Source organism: Apteryx mantelli, chromosome 6, assembly GCF_036417845.1.
Source record: "Apteryx mantelli isolate bAptMan1 chromosome 6, bAptMan1.hap1, whole genome shotgun sequence".
NCBI lineage: Eukaryota > Metazoa > Chordata > Aves > Apterygiformes > Apterygidae > Apteryx > Apteryx mantelli.
In genome coordinates, this window is record NC_089983.1 from 50,640,535 (window position 1) to 50,661,138 (window position 20,604).

At 39.1% G+C, this 20,604-nt stretch overlaps 1 protein-coding gene across 1 annotated transcript in view; it reads right to left on the reverse strand.

The window, feature by feature from the left end:
- Positions 1 to 18,019: 18,019 nt before the first annotated feature.
- The window catches only part of ACVR1C (activin A receptor type 1C), a 39,376-nt gene continuing 36,791 nt past the window's right edge, over positions 18,020 to 20,604 (reverse strand). The window contains exons 7-9 of the mRNA XM_067298604.1: positions 19,024 to 19,148; positions 18,497 to 18,627; positions 18,020 to 18,145 (exon numbers count right to left, since the gene is read on the reverse strand). Of these exons, the coding sequence (XP_067154705.1) occupies positions 18,020 to 18,145; positions 18,497 to 18,627; positions 19,024 to 19,148 (382 nt within the window). The remainder of the gene's footprint in view (positions 18,146 to 18,496; positions 18,628 to 19,023; positions 19,149 to 20,604) is intronic.

Below are 20,604 nucleotides of genomic sequence, written 5' to 3' on the forward strand. Positions count from 1 at the left end.
CTGGGATATTATATAATAATCTTAATAATTTCAGCAAAATCTTTTTTTTTTCTAAAGTAGAAAATGGAAATTGAAAATGGAAAATGAAAAAAAAAATAGAATCAGTCTGAACCACGCTTTTTACTGCCATGTAATACTCAAGACATGGATTGCAATTACTTACATTATGACAAAGCACATTTTTTCATCATATGCAAAAAGCTCTTGTTCTTAAATGAAGAGTATGTTAATGAATTAAATTCCCTGAGGGCACCAGCTTTGGAGGACTGAGGAAAAGACATGTAATAAAAGCAGCGACAGCTTAATCTGTAGCACTAGAAACAGCTGACACACCATCCTTGTCAGTCACCCTCAGGATCTCTTCCAGAATATTTTGCATTACACCATGTTATACCACTGCATGTCGCACCTATGTTGTATCTGAATATTTTAAAAACAAAATGACTTATACGTAGAGGCATTGCTGAGAAACAGGTTTAAAATGTCAACCTTGAAGGGTAGGGTGACTGTAATTAGTGATGCGATCTTGGCGTCTGATAGTCTGTACAGGATCACCGCTATTTTTTTATGGCTTTCTGCACTTCACAGCAGTGTGACCAGGGTCCCCGGTGCAGCCAGGACATTTCTGGAACCAAGAGTCAGTTCTGGCCCCGCAAGGAAACGTTTCAAGAGAAGCCTCGTCTCGCTCCCAGCTGGGACGCAGGACTGCCGCTTCCTCTCAGGTCCTGGCAACGCGCTCAGCGCCAGCAGGCACGACTCAGAGGCTCTGCTCCGCTGCCTGGCCTAGGGTGATTTGTGCCTTTTCTATTATATGTGTGCATTTGTATTATTTGCATTACACGTACGCACTGCTGGATGCCCTGGACTCTTTGCCCGGCCCTGGTCACATAACACATTGCAAGGGGCACATCGTTTTTCCTGGCGTCTGATGGAGGCAGCAAACCACCTGCATCTTATTTTAACCTTTCTGTATAGATATCTGGTCAGCCTGTCATAGTGTCTCTGTGATACTTTTTTAATAAGGACCTTCATATTCTTCTCTGCTACATTTCCATTTTACATTCTCTTTGTAAATTATGTTTTTCTTTTTCTTCTATTTTTTCCATTCCATCTGATATGTCTCCTCCTTTACTTCATTTTATTTTAATTTTTATTTCCTTCAGTCTGAAAATGTTATTTATAGTTGAGATTGAAGAACTTTCCAGTAATCTGCCAAGATGTAGGCAGGCAAACAAGGGTTCAGACAGGGTCCAAATGAGTGATACTCAGCATTACAAAATGCCAATACTGGTTTGACTGTCAGCTCTCTGGAGAAAGGACCAGCATTTTGTTCCGAGTTTTTATTGTACCTAATACAAGCATTTCCTTTATGAAGCACAGACTGATCAAACATTAAAGCTTAAAATATTACATGAAAACATACTGAATTCAGATTTTTGACAAAGAGAGGTTTCTGTCAGAGTCTCAGTCTAGTCCTAGTCCTAAACCACAATACAATGTCACTACAAAACTCCCAAAATAGTAACCCTATGTGATAGAAACAAGAACAAAATTAGTGTCTGCACAGATGAAAATCCATTCTAACTTAATTCAGACAAGTTAATTTTAAGTAATATTTAAATTTAAAAGGAAGATTTATAAAATCCATTAGTAAATATCATTTAACAATCAACACGATTAAATTCCAAGTAAAACTGCAGAATATAACATTTTCCTGTCTATATTCTAAAAGCAAAGATTGGGGGGGGGGGGGTGAAAAGATGCACCTGTGATAAAGGCATTTCCTGAACCTGAAGTTGCAACTCTAGTTCCCAGCTCTGCGACTGATTTCCTGTATGGTCTATACAGGCTTCTTCTGTAAAATGGGTTTAGGTTTCCTGGCTCTGTAAGCGGGTTTTTCTACCAACCCAGAAAGATAGGACTGTTGACACAGCGGTACACTTTCCACCCCCATTACCAAAAATCTAGTCTAAACAAAAGTTAGTTAAAATCCAGGTTTTGCAAGAGACAAAGGTGATACAGCAGGCAGGAAAATAATATTTTCCCCTTTTAAAGAGGTATTGACAATGTTTTGTCAATTAACATTAATTAACATTAAGGCAGGGATTTCTTCTTTTTTTTTTTTTCCCCCCCAAACAGGTCTTGATTTCTTGTCTGAATTATCCTGTAACTCTCAGAGGAATATAACTTTTTCCTTCAGCCAAAGGTTGGGTTAGCATTAGTATATATTACTTAGCAGAGCCAGTTAAAAATATGGCCACCGAAGCATTCTTATAGTTGGCAAATATTTATAAATTGATCGTTTGCAATGAGAAAAAAAAAATATATTCTGGCCCAAGCTCAAACTATTTCAGTTTGTAAATGCTATCAGAGTGCCCCACAGAAGTTCACATTTCCAGTTAATGTCTCCTCTTTATGCTAGACTGCCTACTACTACTATATTTCTTGCGAGTTTCCCTGCTCTCTCCCCTCCACATCAGCTTCAAAAGACAGTTGCAAGAACAGAGGACCTCAAAGTGTCAGGAGGAGAGAGGCGCAGGCCTCCACTCTCCCCTGGAACTTTGGAAAAAATGGTGCATTTCCACAGAAAAAGTTCACCCCTCCAGAAACCAGTGTCTTGCAACAGAGAAATGTTCTGTCAGAAAATAGCTAATAAATTAATCTGTAGCTGACGAATAACAAGTCACTGTGGTCTCTGGGTCTTTCCTTGTAGACAGATTTGCATACCATACTAACAAAACATGGACATTTGTAGAAATATGTCCTTCACTTCTGTACCTGGGAAAGTGTTCAAGCAGATTCAGAGGGAACTGGGAACTGACCCTGTTCATTTTAAGCATCTTTCACCTTCTCTGTGCTGCTTGTTCAGAGGGGAAGAAAAAAATTATGGCAGGGAGGAAAGCTGTCTAATTTTTCCTGAGAAAAATAAGCTGCATCTCAGGGATGGCATCTGCTTACTTGTTAAAGCAAGCTGAGTAATGTAGAGACCGCTGTGACTCAAAGCCTCTTCCTCCTTTCCTGCTCACCATCATTTTGCTAAGTGCCTTTGAAAATAAACAAAGTGCATTTCAGTTCCTCAAGTAATCTTCTTTTACGTTTTTGAAACCAAGTGACTCATCTCCAAACAAGCTGAGAAAAGAAACAAATAAAATCTTCCATCAGAACAGACAGACATAAATTAGGCCAAGTTGTTCTAGCAACCGAGTTCTAATACTTCCTAGCAGGGGCAGCACGCGTGCCTGAAGATCACTAGTGCTGTTCCAGTGCTGAGAGTCCTTCCCGTGCCGCTCAGCGTCACCAGAACGGGAGCAGGACCATGCAACGCCAATGCGCATGGCCAGCACCGCTCTGCTGACCCACCGCGCGCAGGCTTTGCAGAGCGGTCCTGCGCCCGAGACACGACTTCTCTGACAAACAGAAGCAGCGTATTGCCGCTCTGAGCATCAGGTCTTTCCAACATACGAGCTTGTCTCTCACAGACTGATTGCTAGCCTGATGCCCTGACTCAGGACTACATTACATGGAGCCAAAGGAACGAGGAGAGCATGAGTCAGAACCTGCCGCCTGCTTCCTACGTCCCACATTTACTCTCTGACCTCGGGGAAAATCACAAAAGATGTCCTGCTTAAGCTTTCTCACCTGCAGCGAAGACACTGGTTTCTGCTGTCAGAATCTGAGCTACGAGCAGCCTCTCTTCCTCTCGGAGAACAGACGGGAGTCCTTGGGGAAGCATAACAACATTACATCCAACCCCCCTAATCCACTGCTGGAGAGGCAGAGCTGGAGCGTGAATTAACATACCTCTTTGGACGGGACACACCACACCTGCAGAGGTTCCTCAGGAGCTCTTTGAATGAGTCTATCACAGTGCTAAATTCCTAAGTAGAAGAACCTACATACACAGGCCAACCATTGTTATTAGTTAATGTTTATCTTGTATTTTAAAGTTCTTTTACACGCTGTTACTGTTGGCAGACTAATGATTCTGCACAAGGAACCAAAACAACCGTGCTGTCCTTTCATCCCTCCAATTCCCTTCAATGTGCCCATAATCACCATGCATCCTGGAACGTAACATACCACACTGGTTCTTCCCTGCTGACAAACATCTGCCTGGAAAGTGCTGATGGAAGGGGGGAATAGCAAAGAAAATATATTGGCAGGGTCTGCCTTTTTTCCTAGCAGTTTCTGTGGAGGGAAACTAGAAAATCCATCTTTTCCATAGTTACCTCATACCCCAGAGGGCAGCTACTTCTCTCTTTCATACAGATCTAATCCTTTGTAGATCTTGGTCTAGGAGCTCTGGGTTTTAGGGGAATACTCCTCTTCCTCTTCATTCAACTCTCTGTTCCTTCTACTCAGCTCTCACCTCCACTTCCCCATGTTTTTCGGGCTTGTCCCTGTAGCCTTCTGCTGAGGTCCCTGCCTCTTCAAATCATCCTGCAGCCTTTGAAACTTCTCCCCTGGCCTCTCCAGCCCCAGAGCTTTCCTGTGCCGAGAATTCCTGTCTCTCCCAGTCAGCTCTCCTTACAGATAACCCAGTTCCCAAAACTATCGCCAGCACTGGTGTCTGCTGAGGGACTCTCTACTGTACATCAAGGCACTTTCCAGGAACTACAGATAAACTATAACTAAACACTGGAGGCACTACTTGTACTGCTGGTTCTTCTCATCCAGACACTGTCGGAACAGCTATGATTTTTATAGTCAGCCTTGGATTCAGAATACAATATAATCCTAGCAAACTACAACCCTGAAATCTGAGAAACCTTTGGGATAATTCATTCATGATGAGTAGCTGCGGCCCTACTGCAACATTATCTGACAAATCAAACTTGCTACTTTCTCAGTGTCGTTATTTCCATAGGTCTGGGCTGGCTTTTCCATTCACATTCGGGTCCTGTGTTACCTTGCACACTTTCAGGCTCTGCTCTATCCATTTCTCCTATTCCTCATACATCTTCTTTGGTCTTATTTACTGAGACAATTTTCTAGCTGTTTAGAAAGGAGGCTAAGAACTATTGTGACACTAAGGGACTGATATTACATTAAAATAACTGGATGAGCCATTACAGACTTAGGAAGGATTTGTATGCATATAACAAAAACAGAATTCAGTTCTTAAGTGATCTTGCTGAAAAGGCAACATAATAATGTTCCAGTGAGCTGGTCTAATCTGAATAACTTCCTATACTGTGAGACAGACTAGTTTTATGGGAGGACATAAACCCTCCTTGAGGAAGTGATGAAACCTGCTGCATAATATTGAGCAAGCATTCTCTCCCCGCAATTTTGGGAAAAAGACTTTTTATTGGCACATTTCAAAATACAGAAGTACCACAAAAAGCTATTCTGTCTCACTAGCTAGTCTTCAGCACCACCAAATTTTCCACTTGACACGTAGCTTGTAAACCATGTAATGAACCAGAGTAACGGTTTGAGTACCTAAATGAGTAGCACACAGTACGCCTCATAGCATAGCTGTTAATCTATCTCATGTGCTCTTCTCTGCTTTCCTAATCAAAACGTGATTTTTTCAGTATACGGAAGATGAGACATAAGGCTGATTTTCAAGAAGTCTTGAATAACAGTACTCTTGCTGAGGGCTGAAAGTGTACTGAAAACGTTAGATTGCTAACCTCTATATAACCTTAGCTTACACAATTTCCTATTAGGTTTTCAAATACTTGCAAAAGTATAAGATAACAATCCTGAACAATAATCTCGGTGACTCACAGTCAGTAAATTTCTCGTACCTCTCATTTAACTCACCAATGAAATCAGAAAGGTATTTCAAAACAAATCTAACAGAATGCAGCTTCAGGTGCATAAGCAGAAATCCAGAAATAGGTGAAGCATCTGTACAGTTCGTTTTTAAACGAATGTATACCAAATACATAACAGTATATTTAAGGAAAACAACTAGACTTTAGGATATAAACTGGTTGGAGGAAAGCAGAATGTAAAAAAATCCTCAGTTTTATAAATGCAGTATAAAGATTTGTATGTTTCCATATAATACATATAAATGTGTGTGCATATACAAATATATGTGTGAGTGCGCATGTACAAATGCATGCACAGAGATTTTATATACATACACATATCAAAGATAAACCATTTGTGTACAGCCTCATACACAAGTTGGTGTCCTCCCAGTGAGGGCTGCAGGAGCTATGCCACTCCATACTAGAGAAAAATCTAGACCTGTGTTCTTCCTGGAAAGGACGAAATCTCAGTAGTCTACATCATAATTCATCAGTTCTCTTCACTGGAATTATGAAGTAAAACATACATGCAGTTAAGGACAGCAAAATAAACCATAAATTGAGTATGTGATTGTGTAGATCCAAGCGATTGACCTAGCAACATTTATTCCCCTTTAGCTGGGCTGCAATAACTTTTGTGTACGTTCATGATAAATTGTAGAGTAAAAGACTTAGCTTGTTGCCATTAGTTTCAACCACGAAAGAGTAATTTCAGCTGAGAAGCAGCAGCTTCCTGACAGACACTAATTTGATTGCTCGCAGTCATCTGATTCTATCCCAACATTGTAAAAAATCTCTGGACACATCAGGATTTCATGATAGTTGCTAAACTATGCACCATTGGTGCAAGTGTTTGAGAGAGGTTTGTGGTATCAGGGATAAAATGTAGGTCCATATGGTTCACAGCAAAACTATCATGTTAATGGAGATTTCTGCTACCTATTATTAGTGTAGATTTGTGGCACAGAGCTTACAGTTCTAACATCTCTCAGGAGCAGGTAAAGGGCATTCAGATGTAGTAAACACAAGCAAATTGCCTATGCATAACGAAAGATCCTCACAGCTTCAGTATTGCTGTGTTGCATTCCATTTGTATTTGTTTCAATAAAAGATAATTTTCATCTCTCTTATTTATTCTTCAATATAATTTTAAAAACTTTAAAAGAAAGTTGATTTTATACAATTTTTTTCCTTTCCCCCCACTGTGAAAGGAAATCTGAGTATAAATTCCATATTAATCGCATTAATCTTTCACTTTCTTTTTCTGTGCCATTTATATCTTGCTATTTTAATTTTGGCAGACAGCATTCTTGATTGTATTGCTAAGCTGGAGGACTTGCTCTAAAGCAGGTTTATCAAAAAACAGAAAAAATGCAAAAATATCCATTCTTTCTTTGTTTACTGGCACTGATTTTCTTTTATTATCCTGTATTTTGTCTCCTAGACAAAAGAAAAGCTTTGCTTTACAAGTAATAAAGTTTATATTTGGTAGCCTCAAATAGGCTCTTGTTTACAAAGAAATCTGGAAATGGCAAATTTGGCCACACTGCCTTGACACAGAATTGTTACCTGTGAGTGGATGTCAGGAGATAATTCTCACATAGCATAAGGGACCACCAGGCCTGCTCTAAGGGGTCTATTGCACTTGCTGACAGGGAAGTCATCGATTTGACTGAACACCTCTCACAGCACAGTTCTGTAAATGCAGTTTGCTAGCTGTTATATTTCATCCTGGATGAGAACAAATAGACAAATTATTTAAATCATGTTAAATACAAAATCTACTGCTGTTCTAGATGTCATCACTACCACAAAATCTGTGCAGAGTTATTTTACTGGCCTTTTTCTGTGTGTTACACATCTTGCTGCAGTGGCTCGTGCATCCACGAGAGGGCCTGAAATGTTAATACAATTTTTAACTCCACTATGATTTGTTTCCTATTTCACTAGAAATAAATTTCTAAGCAGAAGAAATAGCTGTGGCTATTATGGCAGTCCTATGAAACAAGAGTGCTTCTTATTAGAACATTCCTCTACTTCTGGAGGCATCTGGAGTTATATCAAACACTCCTAGTATGGAGCAGTTAGAAGCAAAATTTTCAGTGATTTGATTGCCACTGCTTTCGGAGTGCAGAACACATCCCATCCTTCCCCTTAGATGCTTCAATGAAGGATAACAATGCATTTGCCAGACATGCCATACCAGATCTGGAATATGGGCTTATTAAGTTGTTATAAACATACACAAAAGTCCATTGCAATGCTTTGGACAGCCATTTGAAAAGAAAAACTTCACAAAGACATTTCAAGCAAAAATCTCGGCTTCTTTCCATTTCTTTTACTTTGAGCCTAGATTCTAGTCATGTGCCAGATTCTATATTCATACTGGTATTAATGACAGCAGGATCTAAAGTCCACTCTTTAATATTAAAGTGACAGACCCTTAAAATATAGTTTCTTCCTTCCACTCTCCAAAGGAAGATCAGGCCTCAAGCTGTGAGGCAGATTCATAAAATGGTGACCTACGATCTATATTGTTGCAGACAAAGAACACACAGGTGAAGACAACGAGTCCAATGAAATTGCTATAAGTCAATTAAAAGGCAATCAAACACATAATGAGAGAGAAAGGGATCCTGCCTCTCCAGCATAATAAAGCTGCATCCAGTTGATTGGGGATGGCTTTTTCTTTTTTGCTATTTTTTCCTCCTATTTTCTTTATGGACTATCCATACATTTCCTAGGCTCCCCTGAGCTCTCACACTCCCTGAAGTCCCACAATCCATCAGGCCCAGGAAAGAATTAATAAAACATTTAAAAGAAGTGAAATTAATATGTGCCAAGTTTCTGAAAACCATAGTTATTTGCCAATGGGATTGTGCCATTCCCACAGTTGCATAAATAAACTGCTAGTGCAATGACTGGTTGGATGCTTGGCAGATCATTTGCAGATATGCACTTCCCTTCTCCACAAACAAGCATGCGAGCTATTTATACTAATTAGCACATGTTTATACACTGCTTTTCAGCCTCTTAGAAAAATCACTGAAGTCTTTTAACTTTATAAACATCTTCCACCACAAAGCCTTTATGCATTGCATGCTAAGTTACAGCAATTTCTAGTCTGTAATTACTATGAATTCAGGTCACTACATGACAAACAGGGACAGGAAATACCAGCTGCAGATCTCGGAGAGGAGTCACATCCTTATAAAAAATGCAGTTGTTCCTATCTCAACAAGGCTTTAAGTTCACTGTTAACCTAACTCTCAGACATACAGAAAATAACGGGAAACTTCCTTGGGAGCAGCGTTCATGCAAAGCTGCCCACTTCCGAAGCTTCCATCTTTTTAAAGCTAAGATACCTGCAGGGTTGCTGCCTAACACTCACATTATCCAGGCAGAGGAGCAAGAAACGAGTCATTTTCTGCAAGGCATGAACCTGTAGCTTCAGGGACTTTTGGAGCCAGCTTCTTTTCTCTTTGATACCAGGTTTACACTGATGATGCTCTGGGGACTTCTGCGGAGCTGATTCACCTTAACACAAGAAAATGAAGAATTAGCCCTTTCTCTTTTCTACCCAAAGCTTAGCCACATGATTTAAATCCTCCCACTCGGTAGTTTCTCTTGAACACCTCTCCCCACATTAAGGTGTTTGGTACTTTTCTGATGTGCCAACCACCGAGCCCGATACCGAAACTTGGATTCATCAGAGCACACGCAGCACCCCACGTACCAAAGCATGCATCATTTCGACAGGAGCTAAGCTGCTCCTTCCGCCTGTCACGTGTGTTGACACCCAAGGAAGCAAGAATTTCACACACTGCTCGAAGGGCAGCGTTTCGTTGTCGTTCCTTACAAAGCTTTCCATCCAGCTCTAACCCCAAAGCCAAAGCCCGCTAGGCACAGCGCTGGCCAGGGGGTGGCAGCCGGCGCTCACAGACAGGCCACGGACTGCATTCGTTTTGCTGAGGACATGCACTACACCTACTGCTTTCCTTCAAGAAATCGAGTATACACGTTTTATAAACCGTGTCATATCTGGCACGTAAAAAGTTCTTGAAATGCGCAGTCACCAAAAAGTGAGAGTGCACTTGGGCACGTTCCCATTTTCTATTGCAGAAGGACAGAACTCACAAGCAATCTCCTTTATTATAATGTTCAGGGGGAAAAAAGGCTAAAATACCTTTCAAAAGCAATGGAAGTCTCAATACTGTTTTGAAGTAGGGTGGTGAGTTTCATTTTGACATGCTTTTAATTTGAATAAACTCTGACTTAAATTCCTAGGTGATGGTTATATAAGGGGAATTTTCAAGCAAGGACTGGCGAATTCAAGTGCTCTGTGTGAGCTGGACTCTCTCAGATTTACACCAGTGAAAACTTAAATAGCTGAAAGAACATCATCTAGTGACCAGTGTGTTAAAGGGAGCTCAGCCAAAGGTGATGAGCAAAATTCACAGTACCACAGGTGCAAGAACAATGTGCCAAAGCTAAGTGTATTCTCTCCTCACTACAGGCATTAAAAAAAAATAAAAAATAAAAAAATCAAGCGCTGATCTCAGAACGGATCATCTCCAGCATGGGAGAGAAGCTGCAGTTTCCCAAACCAGGAGGAACGCTCTGGTTCAGCAGTTACTTGTTAGCATCTTGTCTCCTTCACTATAATAAAGGTTCATCATAGATGTAAGCAAAAACTTAACGTTTCATGCAATATCCATATTTACTACATACCAGCATCCTAGTAAACGTGCACGGGAGGAAGAATGGCAAAGCAGAATTTATTCATCCTCTGCCGCACACTGTCCTACCAGTGCTGGAATCCAAAAAGCATACACGATACCAGCTGCGGAGCAGGAGCCACAGTGGCCATCAGGAATTTGTGCTTTCCCAGCCTCTGCAGACTTCAGAGCTCTGCTTTAGGAAGAACCAGAGTTCTCAAGATCCCCGTGCTTAGTGGGTGTCTCCCCTCCCCTAGCACATCCGCAGGCCGCAGCAAAGCGAACTGCTGGAGGTGCAGAGCCCAGCAAACTCCCCACGGGTCTCGCTCTGCCTCCTCTGACATGTGCCTGACACGCGAACATCACGGCAGCTAGAGCGAGTGCCTGGGGAGCGGGCAGCAGCGAGAGCCACCGCCGCAGAGGCACCACGCGCTGGGCGCCGAAGCAGGGCATCAGGCAGAGCAGCTCATGCCACGGCCCGGTCTGACACAGGCCTCTTCTCCTCCTGGAGCCTCGACGTCCCAAAGATGTCTCCTGAAGAGCACAGCGCCAGCTCCTCACGCAAACTCCTTGTGGCGGCTCAGCGCCGCTCTGCTCAGCGTCTCTCAGCAGGGAGCCAGGTTGCTCCACCTTAACCAGCTGCAGGTTTTTGTGCAAAAACACACGTTTTTTAAATATGTTTGACACCTCCACTGTCTAAAGGGTACCTGAAACAGCCCTTAGTCTCATATATTTTTTTCTCCCTCGCAAAATGAACATAGAGTTTTAACTTCACAGGAACACAATGGCAGAGAGTGCTTAATTTATTAAAATAGCCACTTTTTTCCCAAAGTATATTGGTATGTAAAATATGCATACAAAATACAACATCTAAACAAATTATTTACATCTGGGGCAGCTGAAATATCAAGCAATAACTTTAGCAACAGTTTTAAAAATAAACTTGCTTCAGTGTACACTAGACTAGGTATTTCACAATATGAAAGTTGGATTTTATCACTTTACTACCATACTAAGTTCTAAAATATTACAGTACTTCCAGATAAAGTATTAATGCTGCTATAAAAATCAGACAACTCAGAAACCAGCTTTTAAACTGACAAAATACTACATATTTCTCTTTGGGGACTCAAAACCACAGCAGATTTAGACACAAATGTAATAGCTACATTCAAAATACATTCAGTCTATTTATGCAGAAAATACATTCAGAGCCTTTGGTTACAATTTATTGCACATTTCTTATATTCTGTAGAAATATATTGTACCTTTTAATGCTTTTTCCCCCCATACATTCATAAATCGTGCTGCCTGATAAAAGAGAACATGGATGCCTTTCCCTAAAAGCTTCATAAAGAGCATCACAACACATGATGATGATCCTTACCATGTCATTTCAAATCACAGACATGTAGCTTGCAATATCAAGTTAATATTGTTCCATTTTACACAAGGCAACTAATTCCTAGGGCTTTGTTGTATAGCACCTACAGTAGGTGGCATGGTGCTCTATAAGCAGGCCAAAGACAACTTTATGAAATTTGTACCAAACCAGAACAGGAATTTTTGAGCTGCAGTCTTTATAAACATGCACCACTACACAAACTACAAAAATGCGTTCATGCATTTTAATCTGTAGACTGAGGACAATGCAGCAGAGTATTCTCCCACCAGTTTTCACAATGAAATTTATCGTTTAAAAACCATGGCTCACCGGGGGCTCTACAGAAGTAATACATGCTACACTAAGATGTAATGCTGCTAAACACTTCCATGTAGCGGTAAGGCAGTTCGCAAGGTGGTGTTTTCAACAACAGGGAGTGAAACAGAAAAACCTCCTTCCCATTAGCAAAGCTGTGCTGAAGGTTCTGCCTCTTCACTGATGGGCAGCCCGATCTCGTAAAGAGTGAGACGAGATTCATGCAGACAATGAGAAGATTTCACTCTATTCGATTCTAAGACCTGTTGTAGGGACTAGACATGTTTCTAAACAAGTTTATTTACAGTTTATGAATGTATTACAAAAAAAAGAGTATTAAAAAAAGCTAGTGGAGTACCAATGGCTAAAATATTATAGAATTCATTTTAGGATTACATAAGGGAATGATTTTGGTTAAGTGCAAATGACTATAAAAATAGCAAAGTGCAAAAGGTATTACATTAAACAGTGAATTGCTCATGAGGCATTTTGGAAAGGAGAGTTAAGGAAACAAAAAAAAGCTTAGGTGCTAGAGGAAAAAGTGAACTAACTAATTTTCCCTTTCAGTTCATATTCTATGCATTGTTTTAGGTTTTTATTAAAAGTGAATTAAAAAAAAAATTAGTAACTCCCCCAAACTAGAAACATAAATTAGGAAAGGCTAGATGTGGTGACTACACTTAAGCATGCTCAAGTTTGAAAAATTCTACAAGCTTTAGAACTTGTGCTTTAAATGAAGACTAGCAGGAAAGTTAGCAATCTCTCTCAAGAAACTTGAGCCTCCCTCAAAAAACAAAGAAGGGTCTCAGTATAATCTCTATTTTTAAATTTGAGCAGGATGATTCTACATTGAGGGAAAAGGTGACTAAGACATGATTTTTACTTTTTTTGAAGGCGCATATGATTTATAAGCATTTTTAAAGTCTAATACAACAATATCAGCCACTTGGATCAGTTATATTTAACTCCAGTTTACTAAAACGTACATTTAATCCTCAGCAAAGAACAAATGAAAAAAGAAAATCAATGCAAAAATATTGAGCTAAATAAAAAGCTAGGGAAAACAGACCAGAACTTTTCATGCTATAACAGATATAATAAAAAAATCTATACTATTAATTAGGAATGAAGCTGTGACCTGTAAAGAGGTATTATTAAATCTGAATACAATTTAGTTGAGAAGAATATCTTGCTTAGAGTTCTATAGGTTAGTTCCAAATGGATCTCTTTCAAATTCCAAGACTGTTCAATAATTTTCAGAGACTCTATAAGGGAAACTAAATAACCATAATTCAAAAATCTACCACCACACAAGACTGACCAAGCTGACAGGAATAAGAAAATAAAATTTATAACTAAAAAAAAATTATTTATGGTAGTTATTCTCATATAGGAAACCAGGTCAGAATTAAAAAAAAAAAAAAAAAGAGAGAGAGAGGGAAACAGACTCTAACCTATGGCATACCACAGGGGAGAAGCAGGACAATATAAACTTTTTTTAAGATCCCCTGCACACTTCCTGTCTGATTTAATTACTCCAAGGTTTAAATGAAAACATGCAGCTTCTGTGCAACAACGGCAGTCACACAAGCCTTTGTCACGCAACAAAAGAAAGCTGCAAGGTGAGAATTTACAGAAGCCAGCAGAAGACTCCTTTTCCGTTTCAGTGTCAGATTCTCTGTACAGAAGATAAACAGTGAAGCATAAATTCTTTCCTAATTTTGAAGTAAATGAAAAAAGGAGTTGGGAGGAGGACCCATCCTCCTAACTTTCCTAGAAAAACTGCAATGCAGAACATGCCACACAACCATTAAAGACCAAAGACTGGATTAATTTTTCTTAGAGTAAATTAAGACTAGATTCTCCTCTGGTACCAACTTCGCACTGATATAATACTGACTTTAGCAGAGACTCTTCTGACTTGTACAGATACGAGGGAGAAGCTGGTATAGTATTCATACAGGTTGAGCCTAACAAAAATGAGATTAAACTTATTTCAGTACACTAATGCACACAAACCTTATGTCAGTTCAGAAGCAGCATCTTCTGAGAACAGGTCAGGGCCTTGAAGAAAGAAACAACTAGGCAGCAGTAGGTACAACCGGGACTGTGTGTCAAGTATTTAAGTACAGTTTCCTAATCTTTCATTTCTTCCCATGTTAACCACTAAACCCGTTTGTAAATGTCCCCTAGCTGCAATCCAAGAGTATGTCACCAAAAAGGCTGCTCAGGGGCTTTATGCCAAAAAGCACATTTTTTAATTTCAAAGCAAGATTTCAGTCTAGCATAGTTTCTGACTCAGGAGACTCTGCATAGATACCAGGCTCCACCACTGTACAATCTAGTTTAGAGGAAAAAAGCTCTAAAAACAGTTATCAGATACAGCTCAAGGGCACAGACACTTTCGAAGAATAAGAGAGCTAAAAAGTGCCTAGAACTGAATTTAGAACAGAAGGAAAAGGGGTAAAGTTTCCTAGAGAGCAGTCCGATCACTGTGAAGTTCAAAGAATGCCTCCATTTTGGACAATAAATTAATATAGTTTTAAAGACATATATGATAACCTAATGGTTTCTCTTGGTCACTTTGCATTTCGTATGGCAACCGATCAAGTTTCCACTAATGATTCTTAGTGTATCAAGACTACTGCAAACATCGCACGCTTTACTAGCGAGAAGGTTTCTTTACACCACTCGGCAAACACCTCTCTTCCTCTCCGAGCAGTTAAGAACCTGTTTCAGGAGCCCTTCGGAGCCAGCAGAGCTACGACTGCAGCATCTCTTAACTCACGGACACTGCAACAGACCTAGCCAGGCAGAGGAGGTGAGTTAGCTATTCGGAGGTGTCCGTTCATTTGTGTGTTACGATAACGTTAACGACAAAAGAGGCCATATCTGCATTCAGTCTAGCTGCACTTTCAATGAAACTGATTTTGTTGAATTCTCCTTTCAAAACTACAGTATTTTCTGTTTTAAAACAATTTCCTTTAGTTATTTCGCTGCTGTTTTAAACAACTGTGTTTTGTGATTTATGACCTCAGTGTGGGTAAGCAAAGATATACTTTGTGTGACTGCACTATGCTATAAGTAGTAAACGTTCAAAAATACTGGAGCAATTTTTAAAGTTCAGCAGGCTAATTGTTCACGTCTACTTCAGAACATCAAGCAACCCAGTAAGACAGCTCCCTAACATCAGTAGACTTTACTCTTTTATATGTTTTCCTTGCTGTTAATTGTTCTAAAGCACTGTTTCTAATGCATATTTTAAAATACTACTCAGGTTATTCAAAAATATTTGATTCTCTTTTCTCAGAATAAAAACTAAAAGGATTTGATAAGTGTTGGGGATTTTGGAAATACTGACCACTTCATTTAGGTACCTTCCTTAGTACTAATGTTCTGAAAAGCTAATCTCACCTGCACAGTCTAAATACTTTTGAAGAAACAGCCCTAAAATCAGCATATTATTTAAAATTACTCTTATTTTCCTGTAATTGATTTTAGACACCTTATTCTGCAAAGCCAGTAAGAGTTGATTTCAACGGATTAGACATTCTCTCTTCCCTCTTAAAAAGCAAACAAACCTTGATTGTTTCCTTTTTAACATAAGGGCTTTTTATAAGTTATGTTCTATAAGAACAAATGCTGGATCTTATGTCTGCAAATTTTTTGATACTGAAGTGATCAAAATCCCACTTTGGATTCATACAAAAATGTGAGCAGTATGACACAGTTATAATGATTACCCCTCAAAAAGCTTAGAAAGTATTGCATCTGTTGAACTGTCTGGTATAGTTTATGCAGTTGAAGCATGTAAGAATTAAATCTATACGATGACTTTGATTACATCTTGAAAAGCATACAGAAAACAATCTACCAGCAATCCAGCAGAAATATTCTCCACCATTTGGCTAACAGACCATAAAGTGAGACAAAGATTTGCATTACTTAACACAAGCAAGAATGACTGAAAGTTATGCAAACACGTAAGTTCCATTAGAGCCTGTTCATGGGGCAATCAGCATTCGTAAGGGTCCACAACGTCCTAGAGTTTGTGTATCAGAATGAAACATGGAATACTGATACTACTGACTGCCCCACTCATTAAAAGTTTATCCCATTCTTCCATGTAAAATTCAAGAGGTTTCACATCAAAGATTGATCTTAAATACTGTAATTAGCTAATAAGCTTACTTCCACAGAGCTGTGTGTGCTAGATCATATTTTTGCAAAGCTTCCTTCCTCCAAAATTCACTACTCTGGAGACATCTCTGGGTTTAATTTCCATGGACTGCCTGGATTTAGAGATATTTCAAGAACCATGATTATTATGAAATGTATCATTTTGGTTATTAATCACATGACAGAACATTAAGGAATTTTGAAAAATATGCCACTTTTTATACTTTGCAGTATTATGGAAATAAGATTAGGGATGTTAATGCTTTCACCAATCTGGTGAAATTACAGAAATCCATATGAAACTTCTGAATAGGCTGTACTGGCTTTGTGTCAGCACTTCAGTACTTTAAATTTACACATACATTTTTTTTCTGAGTTTATCAGGTCTGTAATCTGTGACAGAAAATAACAAATGGTGATGCAATCCGCCATGCAAGTACACTTAAAATATTAATCTTAAGTGTCAAGAACTAGGATGGCAGAAAGCAAATTAATCTTCTGAAGTCATGGGCATTGCTCCAGCATAGGGCCTTGAGCATTAGCTCTGCCAGTCACAAGTGCTACAGCCACAGTTCCTGCACAGGTCTAGATCTTGTGCGCTTTCCCCAAGCGCTCTGCAACAATCAGGTGGACGGAGTTGTAACGTAGCTGTGCCTAGAAATGAATCTTTCTCCCTAGCTCATTTTACCAAAAGACTGTGTGCTAGGGAAAGAGATGAAAAGGGAGAATGAGAAATTAGGTTTTGGCTTGGCTTTTTTAAACTGTTTTCCAGGAATTAATTTTGTTAAAGCTTTGTACTAAAACATCAAAAGGCACTAAGAAATGTTACCAGTGACAGATTGGCAAAATGTTATTTAAAAATACATACTTTCTTAGTTTATATAGAATTTCTCCCATTCCATCCCTATGTACGTATCAGAAAAGTATCACCTGTGTTATTTTTCCTAATTACTGGTTAAAAAAAAAGAACAAAACCAAAAGTCCTTAACTGATATGTTCAGCTCAGATGAACAAAACAAAATAACTGCAAATCCTAACTATAATATTTTAAATAAAAATCAAGACAATAAAAATAAAAGCTAATAAAAAACAAACTAGATGCTTTTGTTCACAGTATACATGCTTAGTGGAATTTTCACCTTATTTATTTGCTTAGGTAATGATAAATATAGTATTTAAAAATGCATTTTACTGACAGCCACTTTTCAGATTTCTGTGTAAAAATATATAAAAAGCTTGATTAAATTTGGTCTTTTACCTGGCTTGAGGATAAAATGTGTGGTTTCTTTTATAAACATGCTTGAAACAGTTCAGGTTATTTGCAATATATTTTGGGTTTGACTAGGATAAAAAGCACAAGAATAGCAAAAGTTATTTTTAGACTGTAGTGGTGTTTTAAGCTCCTTTCTATTTGCCTAGTGTCTATTTTTCTTTAGAAAACCAAGGTGAGTCAGTGACTTGCTGTATGAAACATGAACTACAAGTCAAAAGCTGCCCCTTTCAGTGGCCAACTATGAAGCTTGATGTCAGTGCTCTGGTTTGGGCACATAAATACTGAACCACGTTATGTGAGGTAGACCAAAAATAAAAATAATATCACATGTTAAAAGATGAACAGAAGAATTCATTCCTTCCTCTTCTTCCAAAGAGATTTGTTAGGCTTTGGAATCTTCCTGCACACAGAGCTGTGAAATTGTCTTCTTAATACGAAGTGCAGTCAACCGAGCTGCTCCATTAGCATACCAGCATTCACGCATTATCCTGCCCATTACTCGGAGCGCCTTCAGATTAAAAAAAAAAGAAAAAGAAAAGAAAAGAAAAAAGAAAAAAAAGGTCAACCATCACCTGCCTTTTTTTTTTTTTATGTGCAACACTGGAAGATAAAATATAGCTCTCCGAAACAACAATCCAACGGTAATATCAAAGTTAAGACTTCTATTTCAGACAAAGAAAGAACTTTAGCATTTGGTGCAAAGATAGCTTTGTATGTATTAATCTTAGAGTTGAAAAAAGCTAGATACCTGAAACATTTAAATTCATTGGAGACTGGACATCAAGTTCTTTTCATCTCACTGGAAAAATCTTGTCTTAATTTAAATATGCCTTATTATAAACTGGAAAACTGCTTTTACCTCACAGCTTTGCCACTGGTTTGGAATATTTGGTCTCAGTTTCTGCTCACAAACTACCCTTCTCATATCTTCTATCGAAGGATCAGAAGGCACAACATCATAGTAAGGCAACTGGTATTCCTCAGTGATTCCTATGAGAGATTTGTTGTATAGGTAACAGAAAAAAATGCAAAGTAGCTGCTCCAGAATAAACTCTAATCATTTCTATAGGCAATAAAAAGGAACAGAGGGACATCTGGGGCTACCCTGGTTTTTGTGGCCTGAAATAGGCGCACAAGCAAGCACAGACTACAGACCCCATTCTGATCCACATGGTTATTCCAGATCCTGTATGCACACTCATCTATGGACAGTTTGGTACCAACAGCTACTCAGTGGAGAACAATACCCCACAATAGATTTCTACTTCTACATACTGTCAAAATAACTGAGAAGGTGGGGGGAGGTACATAGTTCCTTTAATTGTTTTTGTTTTATTTAACATAAAAGTAGTCTGGATTGCAAAACAAAAAGGCCAGAAATCTTACCTCCAATTGAACATCTTCTTGCTATCTCCCAGTATACTAGACCAAGAGAGTATATGTCTGCACGTTTGAACGACTCAAAGATGTTCATGTTCATCACATCATCAAGTATCTCAGGAGCCATATACCTTTAAAATATACAAAGATCAATTTGCTAGAGGAAGTTTCTACAAAAGATTGCAACTGTGCTGCTGTGTTAGGGGGCCAGATAACAGAAAGTCCTACATTAAAAATTAAAATAAAAAAACACTCCTTTTTACAATGCTTCTGAGTGAAAGCAAGAAAGTTGGCCTCAGTGATAAATTTAACAACAAGAAATTCTGGGAAGATGATTCACACCATGCAGTGTAAGTACATGTTACAAATTCAGCCACCTTAAACTTCATCTACAGTCAAAGACAGGCTACGACAAAGAATTAATCATGTCCTCTATTAAAGACACTAATCTTCAGTTTTATTCTACTGATTTTTCAGCCTCATCTCCTAACAACTATGCTGATGGAAGCAAGCAGATTGGAAGTACAATACCATGGCTTCCACATTGCTATGCATCATCTTGAATCAGCAAAATTCTAGGAGTGGTATTCTAACTACATCCAAAAGGACATATTTTGACCAACACAATATCTAAACAGCAGAACCATGTCCCAGTTTGGATGACATACTCTAATCCTAATCACAGAGGAAACAATCACCTTGTGTACTTAATGAGCAAAATAGTTGTCCTGATTAGCACAGGCAGATTCATACCTCTGTATGGTACTGCCACTGTTGATAAGAAGAAAATTCTAGGGATAATCCATTTCTATTAGGGTAAGGCCAGAATCATCCTCTCCCAACATGGTTTAGCAAATAAATACAGGATTAACAGGTCAAATTCCTTTAGGAAATCACAGAATAGTCAAGCACGGAAGAGACCTCTGGAGATTGCCTAGACCAGCATCCCTGCTCAGAGCACCCTGCTGCCTCTCCAGTTCAGTCACAGCTCCCTCAGCTTCTCCTCCTATGATAGATGCTCTGGTCCCTTAATCATCTTCATGGCCCTTTGCTGGACTTGCTGCAGTATGTCCATGTCTTTCACATTGTACTGGGGAGCCCAGAACTGGACGCAGAGCTCCAGATGTGGTCTGACTAGTGCTGAGGAGAGGGGAAGGATCACCTCCCTTGACCTGTTGGCAATGCTTTTCCTTATGCAGTCCAGGATGCTTTTGGCCTTCTTTGCCGCAAGGGCACATTTGCTGGCTCATGTTCAAATCCAGGAAAGGAATAGGGAGTTTATCCCTTTTTGTTTCAATTCTGGGTTGTTTTCTCAAAAGAGAACTGGAAAAGTCAGCTGTATGACAGAAACACTTGGAATAGGTTCATAGGCATTAATGTAATGCTCTTATGGTGGCCAAGTAACAAATGGCAAGAAAATAAATGGCAGTTGAGTAGGGACAGCTGTTGATTTGAAACTCAGAGAACTTTGCAGATTAAAGACATTTCCATGTGCTTAATAACCAGAAGTCATATACATACACAATATAGCTAGGTATTCTGGCCAGACAATGTGTTCCCTTTTCACCTCAGTACAGAATCTGTTTT